The sequence below is a fragment of the Cygnus olor genome, chromosome Z, assembly GCF_009769625.2.
Source record: "Cygnus olor isolate bCygOlo1 chromosome Z, bCygOlo1.pri.v2, whole genome shotgun sequence".
NCBI classification, from domain to species: Eukaryota; Metazoa; Chordata; class Aves; order Anseriformes; family Anatidae; genus Cygnus; species Cygnus olor.
The window spans coordinates 10677070-10696365 of NC_049198.1; the positions used below are offsets into that span (position 1 = coordinate 10677070).

General features: G+C 71.1%; 3 protein-coding genes across 4 annotated transcripts; 2 read left to right on the plus strand and 1 right to left on the minus strand.

The window, feature by feature from the left end:
* Positions 1–1522: 1522 nt before the first annotated feature.
* On the plus strand, positions 1523–2683 carry HINT2 (histidine triad nucleotide binding protein 2). The gene is made up of 5 exons (XM_040540301.1): positions 1523–1611; positions 1978–2112; positions 2215–2319; positions 2393–2465; positions 2548–2683. The coding sequence occupies exons 1-5, from the start codon at positions 1546–1548 to the stop codon at positions 2637–2639; spliced, it is 471 nt and encodes a 156-aa protein (XP_040396235.1). The 5' UTR covers positions 1523–1545; the 3' UTR covers positions 2640–2683.
* A 2190-nt stretch (positions 2684–4873) lies between these two features.
* SPAG8 (sperm associated antigen 8) lies at positions 4874–6569 on the plus strand. The gene is made up of 7 exons (XM_040540305.1): positions 4874–4970; positions 5144–5495; positions 5674–5848; positions 5940–5985; positions 6073–6187; positions 6280–6342; positions 6420–6569. Exons 1-7 carry the CDS (start codon positions 4885–4887, stop codon positions 6537–6539), a joined length of 957 nt encoding a protein of 318 aa, XP_040396239.1. The 5' UTR covers positions 4874–4884; the 3' UTR covers positions 6540–6569.
* Positions 6570–6847: 278 nt separating this feature from the next.
* NPR2 (natriuretic peptide receptor 2) lies at positions 6848–17420 on the minus strand. Of its 2 annotated transcripts, none has more exons than XM_040540302.1 (22): positions 16646–17420; positions 12755–12954; positions 12553–12666; positions 11636–11771; positions 11449–11543; positions 11235–11367; positions 11020–11104; positions 10793–10913; positions 10383–10457; positions 10181–10258; positions 9872–9976; positions 9652–9723; positions 9402–9561; positions 9159–9314; positions 8908–9076; positions 8675–8821; positions 8317–8440; positions 8141–8209; positions 7889–8063; positions 7705–7803; positions 7501–7592; positions 6848–7401 (listed from the first exon to the last, which is right to left on the minus strand). In XM_040540302.1, the coding sequence occupies exons 1-22, from the start codon at positions 17403–17405 to the stop codon at positions 7339–7341; spliced, it is 3228 nt and encodes a 1075-aa protein (XP_040396236.1). In that variant the 5' UTR covers positions 17406–17420; the 3' UTR covers positions 6848–7338. The 2 variants fall into 2 exon arrangements, with proteins under 2 accessions (XP_040396236.1, XP_040396238.1); XM_040540304.1 differs by lacking the exon at positions 16646–17420 and adding an exon at positions 13091–13622.
* Between the last annotated feature and the right edge of the window lie 1876 nt (positions 17421–19296).

Consider the following 19296-nt stretch of genomic DNA (forward strand, 5'->3'; position numbering starts at 1 on the left):
GCATGGGTCCTGGGGCAGCGGGGGTGGGATGCGGCCACCGGCTTGCCGCAGGTGGCAACGCCGTGTCTGTCCCCGCAGGGCTGGCCGCCGTGCAGCACCAGCAGGGCCGGCAGGAGGCCCTGGTGGTCTTCCAGCTCTCCGAGGCCGGGGACGTCTTCTACCAGGCGCTGAGGCACGAGGCGGCGCCAGCACCCGCTCCCCGCCAGGAGGAAGAGGAGGCGACGGCGGACCCGGGCTCTTCCCGGCTGTTTGGCAGCGAGGAGGAGGCGCAGGGGGAGGATGAAAGAGAGCAGACCTTCTACCTGTCCAACCTGGAGGTGATAATCAACGACGAGGAGGAAGAGGAGGAGGAGGCGGGCACGCCGGTGGCCACGGAGAAAGCCGAGCACCCCGTGGAGCCCCGCGCCAGCCCCCAGCCCCCCCCAGCCGCGCCCAGCCTGGCCGCTGCCCTGCGGTACCGCCGCTGGCTGCGGGCCCTGCTGCGGGTTTGGCGGGGCTCCCCACGGCACGCCTGCCCCCCGGGACCCCCCACCATCAGCAGGCGGCGCCTCTTCACCCACAAGGAGCTGGCGGCGCCGGCGGAGCCCAGCGCCCTGCACCGCCAGCTGCGGCAGCGGCTGCGCCAGGCCATGCGCCTCGGGGAGCGCATCCAGCCCTGGGACACGGCCCCCGAGCCCCCCGGCCCCCCGCCGCCACCGCCCCCCAAGCCCGACGCCCTGAGCGCCCGGCTGACGGCGGCCTGGGGGGGCGAGTGGGGGTCCAGGGGCGCGGGCGGCAGCCTGGCGCAGAGGCGACGGGCGCTGCGGGAGCGGCGGCAGCGGCAGAAGGCGGCGCGGGCTCACCGCAGCCTCTCGGCCAGCTTCACCTCCTCCATCACCTACCAGTCCGAGCTGTCCGAGCTCAGCGACATGGGACCCCCGCGCTCACCCCCACCGGCCACCCCCCAGGAGGTGGTGGGGGGCTCCCCTCCGGCCGCCCCCTCCCCGCCGGCCCCCGTGGAGCCCATGCTGTCCTCGCAGGAGCTGCGCGCCCGGGGGATCCCCAAGGAGCGGCGGCGCACGCTGCGGGACTACCTGTCGGTGTGGGCGGAGGGGTCCCAGGACCCCCCAGAGCCCCCCAGCACCCCGGGGGCGCCGCTCTGCATCCCCTCCTCCCAGAGCCAGCTCTCCTCCGCCTCGCAGCCCCCCCGCCGCAAGCGCCCGCGCATGGGCTTCTGAGGGGGCGATAAATAAACCCGGAATGGCGCAGCCCTGGATCTGTGTTTTATTTTGGGGGGGGGGGGAGGGGCACCCACGCGTGAGTGTGGGGGTGGGGTGGGGGGGGCCGCCCCCAGCACCCGCCCGCGGGTGTGGGGCCGGGTAGGGGAGCAATGCGCGCTGCACGGATCCGGCTGGGTGCCCGCAGCGCGCCACGCGTGGGCGTCCCCCCCCGGACACGCGTGGGCGCAGGGGAAGGGGCGCGGGCGCTTTAAGGCGCGGAGGGGGGGGGGCGTGGCGGAAGCCGGGGGGAGGGGAGGGGAGGGGCGAGGACGCGGACGCGCGCGCCATGGCGGCCGCGGTGCTCGCCCGTGGGTGGGCGCGCGCCTGGGTGGCGGGGGCGCGCCTGGGGCAGGTGGGCACGCGTGGGGAGGGGGCTTGGGACAGAGGGGGAGGAAAGGGGGGCGGGGGTGGGGGGAGGGGGGGAGGGTCCTGTGCCCGATTCCCCACCCGTGCAAAGTCCACGAGTGGGCGTGCACACACACACACACACACACACACAGCCCCCCCCCCCGCAGCGTGGGGACCCACGCGTGTCCCCCACCTCGCCAGCTTACCCCCCCCCCGACCACCCCCATGCCCGTCCCCTGTTGCCCCCCACATGTCCCTGTGTCCCCCCCCCCCCACCATGTGTCCAAGCCCACGGGTGTCCCCGTGTCCCCCCCCCCCCCCCCCCCACGCGTGCCCGGTTGTCACGCCCCCCCCCCCCGTGTGCCCCCAGCGCCCCCGCAGCGGGCAGGACGGGGAGGTGGGCAAGGCGCAGCGGGCGGCCGCCGGGGCGGTCAGGGAGCCCACCATCTTCAGCAGGATCATCGCCCGCACCGTGCCGGCCACCATCCTCTACGAGGACGACGAGGTAAGGGGGCAGCGGGGACACGCGTGGCCCCCCCCCCCCGGCGTGGGCTGGTCCCCACGGGGGAGAGTGGGGTCTCACGGGGCTGCACCCCCCTCCCCGCAGTGCCTGGCCTTCCGCGACGTGGCCCCGCAGGCGCCCGTCCACTTCTTGGTGATCCCCAAGCGCCCCATCCCGCGTCTGAGCTGCGTGGAACCCCAGGATGCCCAGGTGAGTGGGGGTTTGGGGACACGCGTGGGGACAAGGGACACGCGGGGCTGAGCCTCCTGCCCCCTCCCCGCAGCTCCTGGGGCACCTGATGGTGGTGGCGGCGCGCACGGCGAAGGCGGAGGGGCTGGAGGACGGATACCGGCTGGGTGAGTCGGGGGGTGTCACCTCCCCGCTGCCACCCCACGGGTGACACGCCCCCCCCTCTGACCCCCGTCCCTCTCCCGGCAGTGATCAACGACGGGAAGCACGGCGCCCAGTCCGTCTACCACCTGCACCTCCACGTGCTGGGGGGGCGGCAGATGGGCTGGCCCCCCGGCTGAGCCCCCCGGGTCACCCCCCCAATAAAGCTGCTCGGGTACCCGCAGTGGCTTGCTTGGCTCTGTTTTTTGGGCACGGCCCCGGTGCGCTCAGGGGGTGGTGAAGGCTGTGCTGCCTCTTATCTCAGCCTCCACACGGGCGGGCCTCCGCTGTGAGATCCTCCCCGTGCACACCGCAGAGCCCCCGTGCACACACCAGTGTGCAAAGAGTTGCACTGCACACCCCAGGCCCCACTGTGCGTGCACCACTGTGCAAAATGCTGCATTGCACACCCCAGATCCCCTCTGCCAGCACCACTGTGCAAAACGTTGTGTTGCACACCCAAGGCCCCACTGTACATGCACAATGCACGATGAATTGGACACCCCAGTCCCCCCCATACGTGCACCACTGTGCAAACTCTTGCATTGCACACCCCAGCCCCCCCCGTGCATGCACCAGTATGAAGGACACGTTGCCCTGCACACCGCAGGCCTCCCTGTGTGTGCACCGCAAGGCACGACACGTCGCGTTGCACACCGCAGACCCCCCCGTGCATACATACTGTGCGAAATACCACGTTGCACACTCTATACCCCTCTGTGCGTGCACCACTGTGCACAACACATTGCATTGCATGCCTCAGGGACCCTCCCCCCCCCATGCATGCACCACCATGCAGGACACATCACACCGCACGCCCCAGAACCCCTGCATGTGCAACACACGCACACAGCGCCGTACCCACACGGTGGCACCAGGCCACACGGCCACGTGCAGGGCAGCAGCGGGGCCACGGCCGGGCGTCCATCGGCTCCCTGCCCCGTGCCTCCTGCTCCGGCCGCCGCTAAATTTAGCGCGGGGCCGGCGCTGGCGCAGCACGCAGCCCACCTGGCACCGCGGCGCGGCCGCCTGGGCCCCCGCCAGGCGCGCAGGGACCGCAGCCGCCGGGGATAATGTGGGGTCTGTTCGGCCGGGTGTCGCTGCCGGCTGCTGTTGGGGCCCGGCTGCGGGGCTCACGGGGGTGTGTGTGTGGGGGGTCCCTGCTCTCTGCAGAACCCTGCTCCTGAGCACCCCGTTAGTGGGGGCTCCCCCCCACCCCGAGTGGCCGGCCAGAAGCTGCACTGGCCCCTGCAAAACCGGGGGGGGGGGGGAAGGGGGGATAAGGGGGGGCACCAGCATTGTCCTGGGGAGCTCCCTAACATGTGTGCAGGCTACATTAGCATTGTGGCCCACCCCCACCCCGTGCTGGGGCGGGCGAGGGGCCCAGGGTTGTTTTCGTTCCCTAGCCAAGGACTATCGCAAATGACGCAAGTTCCCCAAAGAGATCGGGGGGGGGGGGGGAAGGAGGGGGATGGATGTGTCAGCGGCATGCTGCGCCCAGATGTGCTCCAGCTCCCGCTGCCGGGCCCCAAGCACAGGGCTCCCCGCGGGGTGCGAGGGGGCCGCTGCTGGCCCGGAGCAGAGGCACGTCCCCGGGGGGGGGCGGACACCAAGGCTAAGGGCACGGCGCGGGGGCCTCCCTGCTCACCCCCAACCCCAGGCACGTGTGCGTGCCCCCCCCCCCCCCCCCCCCCCTCCCCCCCCGCCGCTCCTCTCCCCGCAGCTGCTCAGCAGATGGGCTCGCAGCAGCCGCAGCCCCGGGCCCCTCCGCAGGGCTGCCGGCACGGACGGCCCCGGCTTCCCCGCCCCGACGGCTTGGCCCGGAGCCGAGATCCCGGGGCGGGGCCGTCCCCGCTGGGCCGCGGGGGTGAGACGCGAGGCCGGCCAGGATAAACAGAGGCCCCAGCGCCGGCAGCGCGGTGGCCCGGCCGGCGCACACCGCAGAGCGCTGCAATAACAGCCCGGGGGCCGCCGCCGTCAAAGGGCCCTTCTTCTGCGCGGCGCCCGTCGAGGCTGCAGGGGCTGGGCGGGGGGGGGGCGGAGAGCGGGGCTGGCGTCCTGCAGGCTCGGGGGGGGGCGGGGGAGAACGGGCCCTGCCCTGCCTGTCCCGGGCCGCCACCGCCCGCCCCGAGGCGCGCAGCGGGCGCACGGCGCACCCCGGCCGCCCCCTGGGGGCTCCGGCGCCGCACGTGGACGGAGCGCGCGCGCGCGCCGCTGGCCACGCCCCCTAACCACGCCCCTTTACCCCACCGGCCACGCCCCCTTGCCCGTCTCCCGCCACCTCGCCCCACTCTGTCCCCGCCCCCCCCGAGGCTCTCCGCCAATGGGAGGCCCCCCGCGCTCGGCTCCGCCAATCAGCTGGCGCGGACGGCGTCTGCCGTCTCCATGGAGACGGAGCGGGGCGCGGGAGAGGAGCCCCCGGGCCCGGCCATGGAGCCCGGAGCGCGGCGGGGGACGGAGACCCCCCGGGGGTGGGCACCGGGGGGGCACCGGGGAGGGGGCCCAGGGGGTGTTGGGGAGGGGTCCCCGGGTCTTGGGGGCACCTGGGGCTGGGGTCACCAAGGGGGCAGGGGTCACCGTGGGGGCACCAGGGGACTTGACCCCACTGCCTGTCCCCAGTGTCTCCGTCTGTCCCCATGTGCAGGGTGGCTCTGACCGGCCGCGTGCCCCCAGGGCATGGGGGGGATACCGGGGACGTGACCCCCCCGTGCACGGTGAGGATCCGGGGGGATGTGCTGCTGCCTTTGGTGGCCCCGTGCCGTGGGGACACGGCTGAGGAGCCCCCCGGGATGGTGGTGGGTGGGGGTGAGGAGCACCAGGAGATGCTGGACACAGATGAGGAGCAGCAGGAGGAGCTGGTGGCCACGGCCGAGGAGATCCCGAAGGTGCTGGCCATGGCCAAGGAGCCCCCCGGGGTGCCGGCCCCGATGCCCGTGGAGGAGCCAAGGCAGGTCGTGCCCCGCGGAAGCTGCTTGATCCGCAACTGGCAGGAGGAGGTAACCCCTCAGACCCGGCCCGGGGGGGCTCTGAGCCCCCCTGGTATTCAAATAGGTGCGAAACGGGCAGGGGACAGCATGTGCTTAGGGACTGCTGGTGGGGCTGAACGCACCTGGGGGGCTCGGGGAGGGGTCGGTGCCGACCAGGGGAGGTGCTGGAGCCGCGCCGTGTCCCCAGAGAGCCACCAACGGCCTGGACCGGGTGCTGGCGCCGGAGATGGGCAGCGAGGGCTTCGTCCACCGGCACGGCCACCGCGGGCTGCTGGCCCGCCAGCCACCAGCCCAGCCGCCCCCCAGCACCACCTCCGAGCACACCTTCCGCCCGCCCCACCGCATCCCGATGCTGGCAAGAGGTGGGGCCGGGGATCCCCACCCCAAAAAAATAACGGGGGAGCGAGGTGGCGAGGGGCTCACCGCGGTGCTGAGGGTGCCGCCTCCCCGCAGGGCAGCGGGAGGCCCTGCTGGAGCTGATGCTCTACCAGAAGTACAGGTGAGCCTGCCCCTCCCCAACCCCAACAGTGGTCCCTGTGCTTGGGGACCCCAAAATTGGGCAGCGGGGGGGGGGGGGGTCCCGCAGGCGGGAGCTGCTGGAGGAGAGGTGCCCACCCCGTGCGCCCATGGAGAGGCTCTCCACCACGCACCGGGATTTCCAGGCGGGGGGCTTCCAGCCCACGCCGCTGCCCACCACCCAGGTACCCACCCCACACCTCGCACCCCACGAGGGGTCTCCGAGCACGCCGCCCCCCTCCCCGGCTGACACAGGGGTTCCCCTTTTCCGCCGCAGCCCCACAACTACCACACGGAGCAGCCCCGCAGCTTCTGGCTGGAGCAAGCCCGCAGCGTGCCCGTGAGTACCCGCAACCCGCCCTGCCCACGGGGACAGCACCCCCTGCTCACGGGGGTCCCCGCGTCCCTCCCCTCCAGGGCGTCACCTGCATCCGCACCGGGGACAGCCCCTTTCGGAGGAACGCCGCCTTCTCCACCCCCTTCGCCGAGTACCTGGAGCAGCCCCTGCCCCACGGGGTGCGGCCGAGCAAGCAATAAAGAGCAGGCGGTGTCCCTGCGCTGCCACCCAACCCTGTCCCTGCGCTGCCACCCAAGGGTGTCCCTGCCACGGCTGTCCTCGGGGCAGGCTGTGGGACGGGGGACCCCGATAGCCTGCCCCTGCTGGGAGCCACCGCCACCCCCAAATCTGGCACGTCCCCAGGGATGTGTCCTCTCCCCGTGCCCGCGGTGGGTGACGCGTGTCCCCGTCCCCATCCCCAGGTGGGATCTGGGCACAACCAGCACCAAGCTCGGCGCCCCCCAAAGCAGACAGCGGCGCTGGGGGCAGTTTGTATTTCAACAAATAGTCTGCGCGGACGCCTATATTTACACCTGGGGAGGGGGTATTTACAGGACCCGGGGGGGGGGGGGGGAGGGCTATATACAGGGGGAGGGGGAGGGGGCACGGGTGGGAGCAGCAGGGTCTGAGCCTGCCCTGCTCCCTTTGCCCCCGCCCCCGGGGAGGGGGTGACACGGGCGCAGCGATGGACTGAGTACTGAAAAGAGAAGGCAAAGTGCCCTGCGGGGCAGCCAGGCCCCAGGGGGAGGCTCAGAGCCCGCCGAGCCGAGGGGTTTTGGGGGGTGGAGGTGGGGATCGGGACGCCGAGAGGCTTTGGGGAGGGGGGTGTTGGGGGTCGAGGCCGGTCCGCCCGCTCCGTGGGGCAGCGGGAGGCTCGGGAAGGCTTTGCTGGTGCTGATGGGGGGGTGACAGGCGGCGCCGTGGCCGCTGCGCCCCGCATGCCCCAAACCTGCTCCGGTGCGCCCCGGGGGCACGGGGGGGCTGGGGGCTGCGCCGGGCTCAGACGACTTTGGGGTCTTTCCTCTCGCCCAGCAGCCAGTAGGTCCGCATCTTCCCCTTGCCCTGGGGGCGGAGGGCAGTGGTCAGACCCCCCCACGGACCCCAGCCTGGGGCGGGGGGGGAGGGGGGGGTGTAGGGGTGGCTGGCACCCGGCACCCTCACCTTCATCTCCACGTCTCCGCGCAGCTCCAGCTCGAAGCAGCCGAACTCATCCAGGACTTCTTTGGTGGTGGAGGAGACGTGGATCTTCAGGGCTGGGGGTGCGAGAGTTGGGGGGGGGGAAATAAGGATGTGGCCGGGGTAGCAGCGGGCTGGGACCCACGGTGCTCGCCCCCGAGGCCAGGCGCTGCCGTCCCCGTGGCTCACCCTGCCCGTTGGACTCCATGCGGGACGCCGTGTTCACCGTGTCCCCGAAGAGGCAGTACCGCGGCATCTTCAGCCCCACCACTCCTGCGCACACGGGGCCTGGGGAGGGGGGGGGACAGGGGACACACTCAGGCCGGGACAGGGGGGCACTGGGGGGCACGCAGACGGCGTCCGCCAGGCTCACCGGTGTGGATGCCGATGCGCAGGCGCAGCTGGTCGTTGGGCCGGTGGCGGATCTTGAAGGTTTTGACGGCCTCCAGCAGGGCCAGCGCCATGCGGACGATCTCGTGGGCGTGCAGCTTGCCGTTGCGCACCGGCAGCCCCGACACCACCATGTAGGCGTCCCCGATGGTCTCCACCTGCACGGCACCGGGGGCACGGTGAGCTCGGCTCACCCTCGCTGCCCCCACCTCGCCCCCTGCCCCGCGCCCCTCACCTTGTAGACGTCGAAGTTGTCGATGATGGCGTCGAAGCAGGTGTAGAGGTCGTTCAGCAGCGTCACAACCTGCAAGGAGCAGGGATTTGGCTCCGGCCCCGGGGATGGCGCTGGTGGTGGTGATGGGGGACACACACACACAAACCCCCCTGCCCGCCCCCGTCCCTGCTCCCCACCTGCATGGGGGTGCTCTCGGCCGACAGCGCGGTGAAGCCCACGATGTCGCTGAAGTAGATGGTGACGCTGTCGAAAGCCTCGGCTCGCACCGTCTCGCCGCGCTTCAGCTGCTCCGCCACGGAGCTGCCGGGGTTAGAGGGGACGGTGGGTGCCGGGGGGCCATCGGCACGACGGGTGCCCCCTCCCCAAAAACCCACAGCCCGTCCTCCCTGCTCCCCCTTGCCAACAGCGGCACGGGGAGCCGGCGGGCACCCCGGCCCCACGACGAGCACTCCAGCCCCGCACCAGGCACCCCGGCCCCACATCAGGCACCCCAGCCCCATCTCGCCCCCCCAGCCCCATCTCGCCCCCGCTCACTGGGGCAGGATCTGGTACAGCAGGTTCTCCGCCTTGCGCTTCTCCTCCAGGTAGGCTTGCGTGCGCTCCTCCACCAGCTTCTCCAGGTTGTTGGCGTACTGCTCCATGCGCGACAGCAGGTTGTCCAGGATGCTGGTGCTGCCCTCCCTGCAGGGACACGGACGCCGGCGGTAGGGACACGCGCACACACCCCGTGGGACCCCCTGCCCGCCCCAGGCTCTGCCAGCGCCCACTTGTTGAATCTGCGGATGAAGATCTTGATCTGTCCGAAGTCGGGGCGCTCGGCCGGCTCCTGCGCCCAGCAGCGCTCCATCAGCACCGCCAGCTCCTCGCTGTGCACCCCGATGTCGATGGAGGGGCGGAAGAACGGCTTCTGGCTGTTGCGCACCTTCTGCACGATCTCTGCCCGGGGAGCAGGGGCTGATGAGCACGAATCCCCCCCAAAAACCCACCCCGCCCCATAACCCGCCCCGGCCCCCCAGACCTTTGGGGCTCAGGTCCATGCCCTCGATGTAGAAGGGGCCGTTGCGCAGGGCGATCTCCTGCACGATGATGCCGAAGCTGTAGACGTCAGCTTTCTGCATGCCCTGCGGGGGCAGCCGGCCCTTCTGCAGCAGCTCCGGGGCCGTCCACAGCTTCTCTGGTGGGACACGGCCACGGGACGGTGAGGCAGGGCCACCCCGTGCCCCCGCCACCCGCACCCCCATCCCCCGCGGCGGGCGCTCACTGGCGTAGAGGGCGTGCGTGTCCTCGCCGTCGCAGGGCGATCGGAAGCTGGCCAGCCCGTAGTCGGTGATCTTCAGCACGAAGCGGCTGTCCACCACGCAGTTGGAGGACTTGAGGCTGCCGTGGTGCCCGATGATGCTGTTGTGCAGGAAGGCCATTCCCTGGGGGGGTGCAGACAGACGGACGCGGTGAGGTTGGCACCCTCCTCCCCGGCATCCCCCTCGTCCCAGCCGTGCGCCCGGCTCGGGTACCTTGACGATGTCGTTGATGAGCGAGTAGCGAAACATCCAGTCCAGGTTGATGCTCTCGTTCTCCAGGATGTCCTGGGGGAGGGAACACGCCGAGCGCCGGGACGGTGGCACCGGCACCACCCCCACAGGGTCCCCATGGCCACCCCATCCCCGAAATCGGAGCCCACCCCCTTCCCCAGCTCACCCGGCCCCCCCGCGTCCTCCCCCCTCGCCCCGCTACCTGCAGGCTGCCCCGCGGGCAGTACTCGGTGACGATGCAGATGTTGGGGGGGTCGATGCACGCCCCGATGAAGCGCGTCAGGTGGTTGAACTGGATGTCCCGCATCTGGGGAGGGGGGAACGGGCAGCGTCTGGATGCAGGGCACCCCTGGACACGGCCCCGCTCCCCTGGGTACCACCCACCGTGGCCACGAAGCCACAGGGACCCCCCTTCATTCCCCAGCTGGGGGTGCCCCCAGTGGTCCCCCAGCCCCGCCGCCCCCAGGAGGGGACCCCGCGCCCCCCATCAGGGTGCCCACCCCACACCTACGTGTTTCAGCTCGAAGAGCACCTGGCGCGTCAGCTCGATGCGCTTCTTGTTGACGTGCTTGATGGCCACCACGTTGCCCTTGGGGGCAAGGGAGAGAGAGCTCAGCGCCCGCCGGGAGGATTTGGGGAGGGGAGCGAGGTGCCAGCGTCACGCCAGGGGTGTCACCAAGGGGGGCCCGGATGGTGTTGGTGCTCGGACTGACCTTGAAGTGCCCGGTGTTGGCGAAGATCTGGTACTTGCCGTGGGTGGTCATCAGGGAGCCGTAGCTGGAGCCGCGCTGCGGGGAGAGAGGGTTAGGGACGGGGACCCCACGGAGGGGTGACAGGCACCCACGGAGCTGTGCGGGGACAGCCAGGGGTGTGCAGGGGGTGGCGGGGGACAGGCTGTGGTGTGTAGGGCCAGCACCAGGTCCGCACGCTCCATAGCAGGGGCTATAGGACGAGGTACGGTGCGCTACGGGGCATGGACAGGGGACGTGTAGGGGACGGATGACTGCAGATGATGGGTGCAACGTGGCTGTGGTTTTGTAGGGGATGGAGCGCCATGCAGGGGCAGGACGGGGGGGGACAGGGACAGGACAGGGACAGCGTCACGGGGGCTGGTGGCTCTCACCAGGGACAGGGTGAGCCGGCTGCCCGCTCCCTTGTGGTACCGCTCGGCGCTCCCGAAGTGCAGCTCGTCCCAGCGGATCCTCCACAGCATGCTGGCCAGCTCCTTCTCCAGCATCAGCTTCCTGGAGGGGACACACACACACACACACACACACACACACACACACACAGGGGGTCAGGATCCTGCCCCCCCAGCACCCCGGCACGGCTCCCCCAGCCCCAGCCCACCTGAAGATGAGGAAGCTGGAGATGCCGAACATGACGAAGGTGAGGCCGGTGCCCAAAGCCACGATGGCCAGCGTGGAGAGGGGGGCTGCAGCGAAATGGGGGGGGGGGACACACACCGTTAGCACGCCCCTTGGGGAGCCCATAGCCCCCCAGGGAAGGACGCTGGGCACCCAGGGACCCCCAGGATGCCAGCACCAGGGGGGACATGTACCCACTTTTATCGCAGGAGGGGTCATCCACGTCGAAGACGCAGGGCGGGTTGTCCAAGGGGGGGGCCCCCTTCACCCAGCGGATGGGACGGCCCAGCCAGCGGATCTGCTTCTCCGCGCCCGAGTAGTGTCCCACCACCTGGGCAGAGAGACCTGAGCCTGGAAACCCCCTCAGCCGCCTCCCCCAGCCCCCTGCAGGACCCCCGGTGCCGCCCCCCACCTCGTACTGCCCGCTCTCGGGGTCGCTCATGGCCCACAGGTTGAAGTCGGTGTCCCGGTCGTTGTTGCCGTCCATGCTCACCAGCCCCGTCACCCCTGCGGGGACAAGAGAGACCCGGCTGGGCGGGATGGGGACCGCGGGACCCGAGCCCCCAGACCCACTGCCAACCCCCCGACCCCGCAGCTACCCTGGAACTTGCGGTCCCGCATCTTCTCGATGAGGTGGGTGGCGTTCTTCTTGGAGCCGCCCTCCCGCAGGGTCTCGTTCAGCACCATGGCGTACAGCAGCACCCCGTCGTAGAAGCACCCCGCCACCAGGTTCATCTGCCGGGAGGGACCTCAGCACAGCACGCGCCCCCCCCCCCCCCCGTGGCCCCACAGCCCTGCACCGGGGCCTTGCATGCCTCCGTATACCCACTACCCCACATGGGGGCCATGCAAACCCCCTGCAATCCCATAACCATGCACCAGGGCCACACAAAGCCCGTGCAATCCCATAACCACGCACCAGGGCCATGCACACTTCCATAGCCCCATAACCCCACACAAGGGCCATGCCAACCCCCTGCAATCCCACAACCATGCACCAGGGCCATGCAAACCTCCCTAGCCCCAAAACCCCAAACCACAGGGCCATGCCCACCTCTGCAACCCCATAAACCCAAACTGGGGCCATGCACACTCCTGCAGCCCCATAACGCAACACCAGGGCCACGCACACCCCTACAGCCCCACAAGCCCGCACTGGGGCCATGCAAACCCCTACAGCCCTATAACCCAACGCTGGGGCCACGCACATCTCCATAGCCCCATAACCCCACACCAGGGCCATGCAAATCTCTTTAAACCCATAACCATGTACCGGGGCCAGGCACACCCCTACAGCCCCATAACCCCACACCGGGGCCATGCAAACCCCTTCAAACCCATAACCATGCACCAGGGCCATGCACACCCCTGAAAATCCACAACCCCACACCAGGGCCACGCACACACCCTGCCGGGATGGCAGCGCACCGCACGTGGCTGCTCCCACAGCCACCCCACAGCCCCGTAGGGACGGTGCCCCCACCCCAGCCCCCGGCAGGCAGCGGGACGCGCTCACCAGGGAGTAGTTGAGCTGCACCCCGAATTTCTGCTTGGCTCGCAGGATGAGCTGCGTTTGGAAGTGCTGGTACTCGGGGTTCTGGGGCTCGTAGTAGGTGATCACCAGCACGGTCTGCAGGACGGCACAGCGCCCCGTGTCACGCACTGGGGCCACGCTGGGCACGTCCCCGTCCCCGTCCCCATACGGAGGCGCAGCTCACCTGGAAAGCCTCGCGCAGCCCCGAGTCCTGTCCCGGGCCCTGCTGCCAGGGCTTGAAGGCATCGCGGGCAGAGTCCCCCCGCAGGCTCTCCCCGAAAACGTCCACGTAGAAGAAGACGTAGTCGCCGTTGGTCAGGTTCTCGCGCTGCGCCAGCTGCATGATCCGGCGCAGCATCTCTGGCGGCCCGCAGAGGTACACCACTGCGGGGGCACGGGGCGTCAGGGGGGCACCGCTCCCTGCCCCACGCTGACCTCATCACGGGACATCCCTTGCCCGCCCCGACCCGCCTGTGCCACGTCGGGCACCCCGGAGAAAAAGGGGAGCTCCCAAAATTACCGGTTGCCCCCGTGCACCCCACCCCGGGGACGCCACCGTCCCGGCTCTGGGGGCTGCACTGGCTCCGGGTAGGGGAAAAACGGGTCCGGGAGAGGCGGCGAGGCTGTGCCCCGGAGGCCGTCAGCCTCTGCCCGGAGGCCGCTGGGGAATCCATGCCGAGGAAAAGGACAAAAACATGTTTGGGTTTGCGGTCGGTCGTGCGGCAGGAATGTGCAGGTTCCCAGATTCCAGCACCTTCGGCGGGCCGCGGCATTAATTGGAAACAGAGCATCTGCTGCCGCGACCCGGGCGGCAAGGGGGTGCCCGGGCCCCGTCCTCACACCCCTCTGACCCCAGCCCCGCTGCCGGGGGCTCCGCCAGCCCCGCCGGGATGTCCAAGCGGGTGACACGTGGGGCTGGCCGCGGGCACCGTGTCCGTGGGGCTGGCTGACCCACGGGCTGCGCCGGAGAGTGTCCGAAACCCCCCCGAGCGGGGGCCCTCCTCACCCTCGTGGAGGGCCAGAGCGGAGGCTCCTGCCACTGCCTCCTCCCTCCCCCCGGAAAACCAGGGCCCCCGCTCCAGCCAGCCTGGCTGGGAACCCGGGATTGAGCAACGGGGGAGGAGGCGGCGGGCGCCGGAGGAATGTCACGCTCAGACGCTGGCCCCGGCGCACGGCCCTCCCGCCCCGGCCCCATCGCGGGCACCGGGGAGGGCTCGGGGGCAGCGGGGGCAAAATAATAATAATAATAGTTAAAAAAAATAAAAACACACACACACACGCACACCAAAAAAAAAAACCAAAACACCGGGAACGTGGTGGGGTGGGGGAAAATGGAGGTGATGAGCGCGTTGGGATCGGTGCTGGTGGCAGGGGGGCCGCGACAGCTGGTGCCAGATGGTGGCACAGCCCCACGGCGGTGACAGACGCCCGCCCGGTCAAAGGGCAGGGGGGCGAGGGGGGCACACGGCACCCGAGTGGCTCTCGGGTGTGGGACGTGGGGCTAACGCGGGGCTGGCGGCGTCAGGGGAAGGTGTCCGGGCCCCCTCCTCCTGCCCGCCCGTTCCCCCAGGCGGAGGACCTGCGCTCCGCGGGCAGATGCTCCGGTAATTCCCTGCGCCGCGGCTCTAATTATATCAGCGCTCTCGCAAGCGGCGGCAGGGACGTGGGCCCCTGCACGTCGCCCAGGCCCCTGCCAGAGGGACGATGGCAAGCACCGGGTGGCCGCACGCAGGCGCGGGGCAGGTGCGTGGCGGCCCCGCTCTCGATGGACCTCGCTCCTCGGTGCTGTGAGCCTCACGGGTGAGGGGCTCCAGGGGAACACGCGTGGCTGTCCCCAGGCTCTCCAAAGCCACGCTTGGGAGATGGGAGCTGACACCCTGCGGTGGCGCCGAGGTCCTAGGGATGTGGGGTCCCTCGCCAGGGCAGCCCCAGGGCACTCCCATCCTCGCCCACGCCTGGCGTCCTCCACCTCGATGCGCATCGGGGCGATTTAGGGCCGCATTCAGCCTTTCTCCCCGCGTGGTGCCTCGTCCCAATCCCACTCAAAGCCCCCCATCCTCATCCCCGAAGCCCCAGGGCGCTGAGCTCTCCCGGCCGCATCCCCCGCTGCCCCATCTGGCTCCGCTGGTCCCGGCTCGATGTCCTCCTTAATGACACAGCATCTCAGCATCCATTAAGGAGCCGCGCGGAGCGGCTGCCTCCAGGATCGATACACCCCGCTCATCAATAATGGAAGAGCGAGCGTCAGGCTGCCCTTGCTCTCCAGCTGCCTCCGTAAGCCCCTCCATTTCCTCCCGGCCCGATATAGCCGCTCTCCCGAGGCGACAAATTGATTTATCCCCACCCACGGCACCACGGTGGGGCCGTCCCCAGCCCCCTCCCCATCCATTCCCCACGGTCACATCCAGGGACCGGCACGGGGCAGGGGGCTGCAACCTCCCCCCCGAGCACGGCACGGCCACCTCGGCGTGCCGGCACCGGAGCCACCGCCAGCGCCGCCCGACAGCCGGCCACGTCCACACCGTCACCCTCCACCTCCCCGCGGTGCCCGGGTCCAGCCTGCCCCTGGGGACACCCCGACCCCGCTGGCGCCCGGGCTTGCGCCGGAGGGGACAGCGTGGCCCGAGCCACAGCGCGCCACCAGGGCGCCCCCGTGTCCCTCTGCCCGCTCCCGTGCCACCCATCCCACCGGGGGGCGGGGGTCCTGCATGGGGTGAGGGGGGGGTGGGGGGCTGCGAGCGGGGGTCCCGTGGCTGGGGGGGCTTCCACAGGGTCCTGCTGCCCGCTCAGCCCTGCTGTGACCATGTGCGCTCACCCCTCACCGTGCCCTACACCCACAGCGCGCTTCGCCCACGCTGCACCGTGCCCCACAGGGGTCACACTGCATCCCCTGCCCCTCGCCGTGCCCCACAGAGGTCCCGCTGTGGCCCCCCCCCACCCCCCGCTGTGCCCCACACAGGTCCCATTGCCTGCTCGTCCCCTTGCTGTGCCCCACACAGGTCCCACTGTGCCCCCAACCCCATGCCATGCCCCGCATGGGTTCCACTGTGCCCACTCCTCACCGCACCCCACACGGGTCCCACTGCACCCCCATCCCTTTGCTGTGCCCTATATGTGTCCCACTGTGACCCTGTCCCCTTGCTGCGCCCCACAGGAGTCCCACTGTGCCCACCCCTCACTGCGCCCCACAGCAGTCCCACTGCACCCCCATCTCCTTGCTGTGTCCCACGTGGGTCCCACTAGGTCCCCATCCCCTCATTGTGCCCCACACGGGTCCCACTGCCCCCCTGGCTCTTTGCTGTGTCCCACAGAGGTCCCACTGTGCCCACCCCTCACTGTGCCCCACAAGGGTGACACTGCGACCCCAGCCCCTTTGTTGTGCCCCACAGAGGTCCCACCGTGTCCCTGTCCCCTTGCTATGCCCCACAGAGGTCCCAGTGTCCCTGTCCCCTTGTCGTGCCCCACAAGGGTCCCGCTGCTCCCCTGGTCCCCCGCTGTGCCCCACAGAGGTCACACTGCGTCCCTGCCACCTTGCTGTGCCCCTCACAGTTCCCACCGTGCGCACCCATTGCTGTGCCCCCCACAGGTCCCACTGTCCCCTCACCCCCTCTGTGTGCCCCACAGAGCTCCCGCTGTGTCCCCCTGCCCTTGCAGTGCCCCATACGGGTCCCACTGTGCCCACCCTTCGCTGTGCCCCCCACAGGACCCACTGCATCCCCATCCCCTTGCTGCGCCCCCCACAGGTCCCACCGTGCCCACCCCTTGCCGTGCCCCCCACAGGTCCCACTGTCCCCCCACCCCCTCGCTGTGCCCCACAGAGCCCCCGCTGCGTCCCCCTGCCCTTGCAGTGCCCCACACGGGTCCCGCCGCGCCCCCATCCCCTCGCTGCGCCCCACACACATCCCACCGTGCCCACCCCTCACCGTGCCCCCCCACGGGTCCCACCGCGCCCCCATCCCCTCCCCACGCCCCACGCTCACCCCACCGCTCCCCCTGCCCCTCTCCGCGCCCCACGGGACATTTTTACTCCCCACCCCCCCCCCCACCCCCAAACGCGCCCCGCCACGCCACGCACCGCGCCCGCTGGCCTTGATGAAGTGGATGGCGGTGTCGGCGCCGCCCTCGTCGGGGGAGTAGATGTGGTGCCGGACGGTGAGGTTGCTGCCGTCCTGCAGCTCCTGGAAGACGCCCTCGATGGTGAAGTAGTAGGGCCGGTCGTCGGTCTTGCGGTCCACGTAGAGCAGGGCGGCGCGGGAGCTCCAGTTGAAGTGGGCGTGCAGGTGGGAGACGAAGGCGCCCAGCTTGGGGGCCGAGGGCCCGGTGCGCACGGTGGTGCGGTAGTGCTCGCGCTTCTCGCTGAAGCCCACCGCCACCGCCCCGGCCGTGATGAGGGGCAGCCGCCAGTGCGAGGCGAAGCGGCCCACCGAGGCGGCGGGGTAGACGCAGCCCGGCCCGAAGAGCACGTCGGGGTCGTGGTACAGCTTCAGGTCCACGGCTTTGAGCGGCGCCACGTACTCGGAGCACGCGCCCCCCAGCTCCGAGCTCATGAACTCGACGCGCACCGAGAAGGGCCGCGGCAGCAGCGGCGGCTCCCCACGCTGCAGCGCCTCCAGCGCCAGGCTCAGCGCCGGTTCCACGCGCGGCCAGGCCCACGCGTAGCTCACGTTGCGCTCCGGCAGCACCACGGCCACCGTCAGGTTGGCGACCGCCCCGTCGGGGGACGCCGCCGCCGCCGCCGCCCGCCGCCCCCCGCCGCCGCCGCCGCCGCCGCCGCCGCCGCTGCCCCCCGCCGCCGCCAGCAGCGCCGCCAGCACCAGCGGCAGCCCCGGAGCCATGGGCCCCGCCGGCTCCTCCGCCCGCGGATCCTGCGCCCGCCGCCGCCGCCGCCGCCGCCTGCGCCTCCCCCGGGCGGGGCCGCCCCGGACCGGGCAGCGCCCCCCCGGACCGCCCCGTCCCGCCCCCGGAGCCGCCGCCGCCACCGCCCGCCCCCACGGGGAGAGGGGAGAGGGAGGAGGGGGCGGCCCCGCCGTCGGGCACGGGGCTGGAGCAGAGGGGGGCTGAGGAAAGAGGGGGTGTCCGGGTTGGGGTGGGGGGTGGGGGGGCTGCAGGGCGGGGGTGTTGGGGAAGGGGTGTGCTGGCTCCGGGGGGCTCCAGCAAGAGGGGATTTGGGGGAGAGGGTGTCCAGCGTGAGGGGGTTGGGGAGGGGGTGCCCCGGCTCCGGAGGTCTCCAGCATGAGGGGATTTGGGGGAGAGGGTCCACAGGCTCAGGGAGTCTCCAATGTGGGTGGATTGGGGAGGGGGTGCCCAGGCTCTGGGGGTCTCCAGCGTGGAGGTGCCCAGGTTGCGAGGGTCCCCATAGCGGGGGTGTTGGCAAAGGGGTGACCGGGCTCCGGGCGTCTCCAACATGTGGGGATTGGGGAGGGGGTGTCCAGCGTGAGGGGACTGGGGAGGGGATGCCCAAGTTCTGGGGGTCCCCGTTTTGGGGGGGATTGAGGAAGGGGTGCCTGTGTTCTGGGGGTCTCCAGCACACAGGGATTTTGGGGAAGGGTTATCCAGGCTCTGATGCTCTCCATCGTGGGGGGATTGGGGAGGGGGTGTCCAGGCTCTGGGGCTCTCCAGCATGAGGAGATTTTTGGGGAAGGGGTGCCCAGGTTGTAGGTGTCCCCAGCACGAGGTGATTTGGGGAGCTGAGGGAAGGAGTGTCTAGGCTCCGGGGGCCCCCAGCATGAAGGGATTGGGGAGGGGATGCCCGAGTTCTGGGGGTCCCCAGAGTGGGGGCGTTGGGGATGAGGTGCCCCAGCTCCGGGGGTCTCCAGCACGAGGGGATTTTGAGGAAGGGGTGTTCAGGCTCCGGGGGTTTCCAGTATGTGGGTGCCCAGGTTGTGGGGTCCCCAGCTTGGGGGGTCCTGGGGGTGCCCGGATCTCTGTGTCCCCCTGGGGAGGTCCCTGTGGATTCGGGGTGCAGGATCCCACCGGGGCTCTCGGGGGGGGCGGGGGAGGGGGGGGGCGAGCGGTGGCTGCGGGGCAGGGACAGGCAGGGCAGGGGGCGGCCGGGGGGGCCCCCGCAGGGGGCAGCGTGCCCGCCCCGCATTCCTCGCATTCCCGGCCCGCCCGCGGTCCCGTGGGGCGGGCGGGCAGAGGGAGCCCGGTCCCCCCCCCCCCGCAACACGCAGCCCCCCACCCGTGCCTGCCCCACGCGGGGGGACCTGGAAGGGGTTGGGACCCGGTGCCGAGCCTCGGGGTCCCAGACCCCTCCAGGATTTGGGGTAAAAAGGGGGGGACGAAGCGCGGAGCTGCGGGCGCGGCACCCCCGCTCGTCCCGCCGGTGCCACCCCGCAGGTGTCCCCGCGATGAGTGACACGTCCTCGGCCAGCCGGGGGATTGGGTTGCCGGGTATAAATAGCCGCGGGGCGGCGAAACCCGAGCGGGAGCATCCGAAACCTGGCCAAAAATCCGCCCCCCCCCCCAGCGCCTTCCCGGAGCACCCCGTGCTGGCGTCTGCGGGCCGCCAGAGGGGGCCCGGGGACCGGCTCCTGCGCCCAGGGCGCACGGAGCTCCCACGGGTGACGCCGCAAAGGGGCAACAGGGGACGGGTACCCTCGAGTGGAGCAGGTCACCCGTGGGCTCCGTGCCCCGCCAGCCCCCTCGGGCACGTGGGGACGGTGCCCAGGCGGATTTTTGGGTGTTTGTGCCTCGCCTTCCCCTCGGAGCTTCGCATCCTGGACC

Bases quoted from the DNA above. Each gene is read 5' to 3' on its own strand.
- NPR2 (XM_040540302.1), bottom strand. From the start codon at position 17,405: ATGGCTCCGGGGCTGCCGCTGGTGCTGGCGGCGCTGCTGGCGGCGGCG. The intron at 11,105-11,234 runs GTGGGTACATGT...ATTTCGCTGCAG, and splicing joins TGACCCCTCCTGCGATAAAA to CCCCCCTCTCCACGCTGGCC. The intron at 9,562-9,651 runs GTACCCGAGCCG...GCACCCCCCCAG, and splicing joins TCATCAACGACATCGTCAAG to GGAATGGCCTTCCTGCACAA.
- HINT2 (XM_040540301.1), top strand. From the start codon at position 1,546: ATGGCGGCCGCGGTGCTCGCCCGTGGGTGGGCGCGCGCCTGGGTGGCG. The intron at 2,113-2,214 runs GTAAGGGGGCAG...CCCTCCCCGCAG, and splicing joins TCCTCTACGAGGACGACGAG to TGCCTGGCCTTCCGCGACGT. The intron at 2,320-2,392 runs GTGAGTGGGGGT...CCCTCCCCGCAG, and splicing joins TGGAACCCCAGGATGCCCAG to CTCCTGGGGCACCTGATGGT.
- SPAG8 (XM_040540305.1), top strand. From the start codon at position 4,885: ATGGAGACGGAGCGGGGCGCGGGAGAGGAGCCCCCGGGCCCGGCCATG. The intron at 4,971-5,143 runs GTGGGCACCGGG...CCCCATGTGCAG, and splicing joins GGGACGGAGACCCCCCGGGG to GGTGGCTCTGACCGGCCGCG. The intron at 5,986-6,072 runs GTGAGCCTGCCC...GGGGTCCCGCAG, and splicing joins ATGCTCTACCAGAAGTACAG to GCGGGAGCTGCTGGAGGAGA.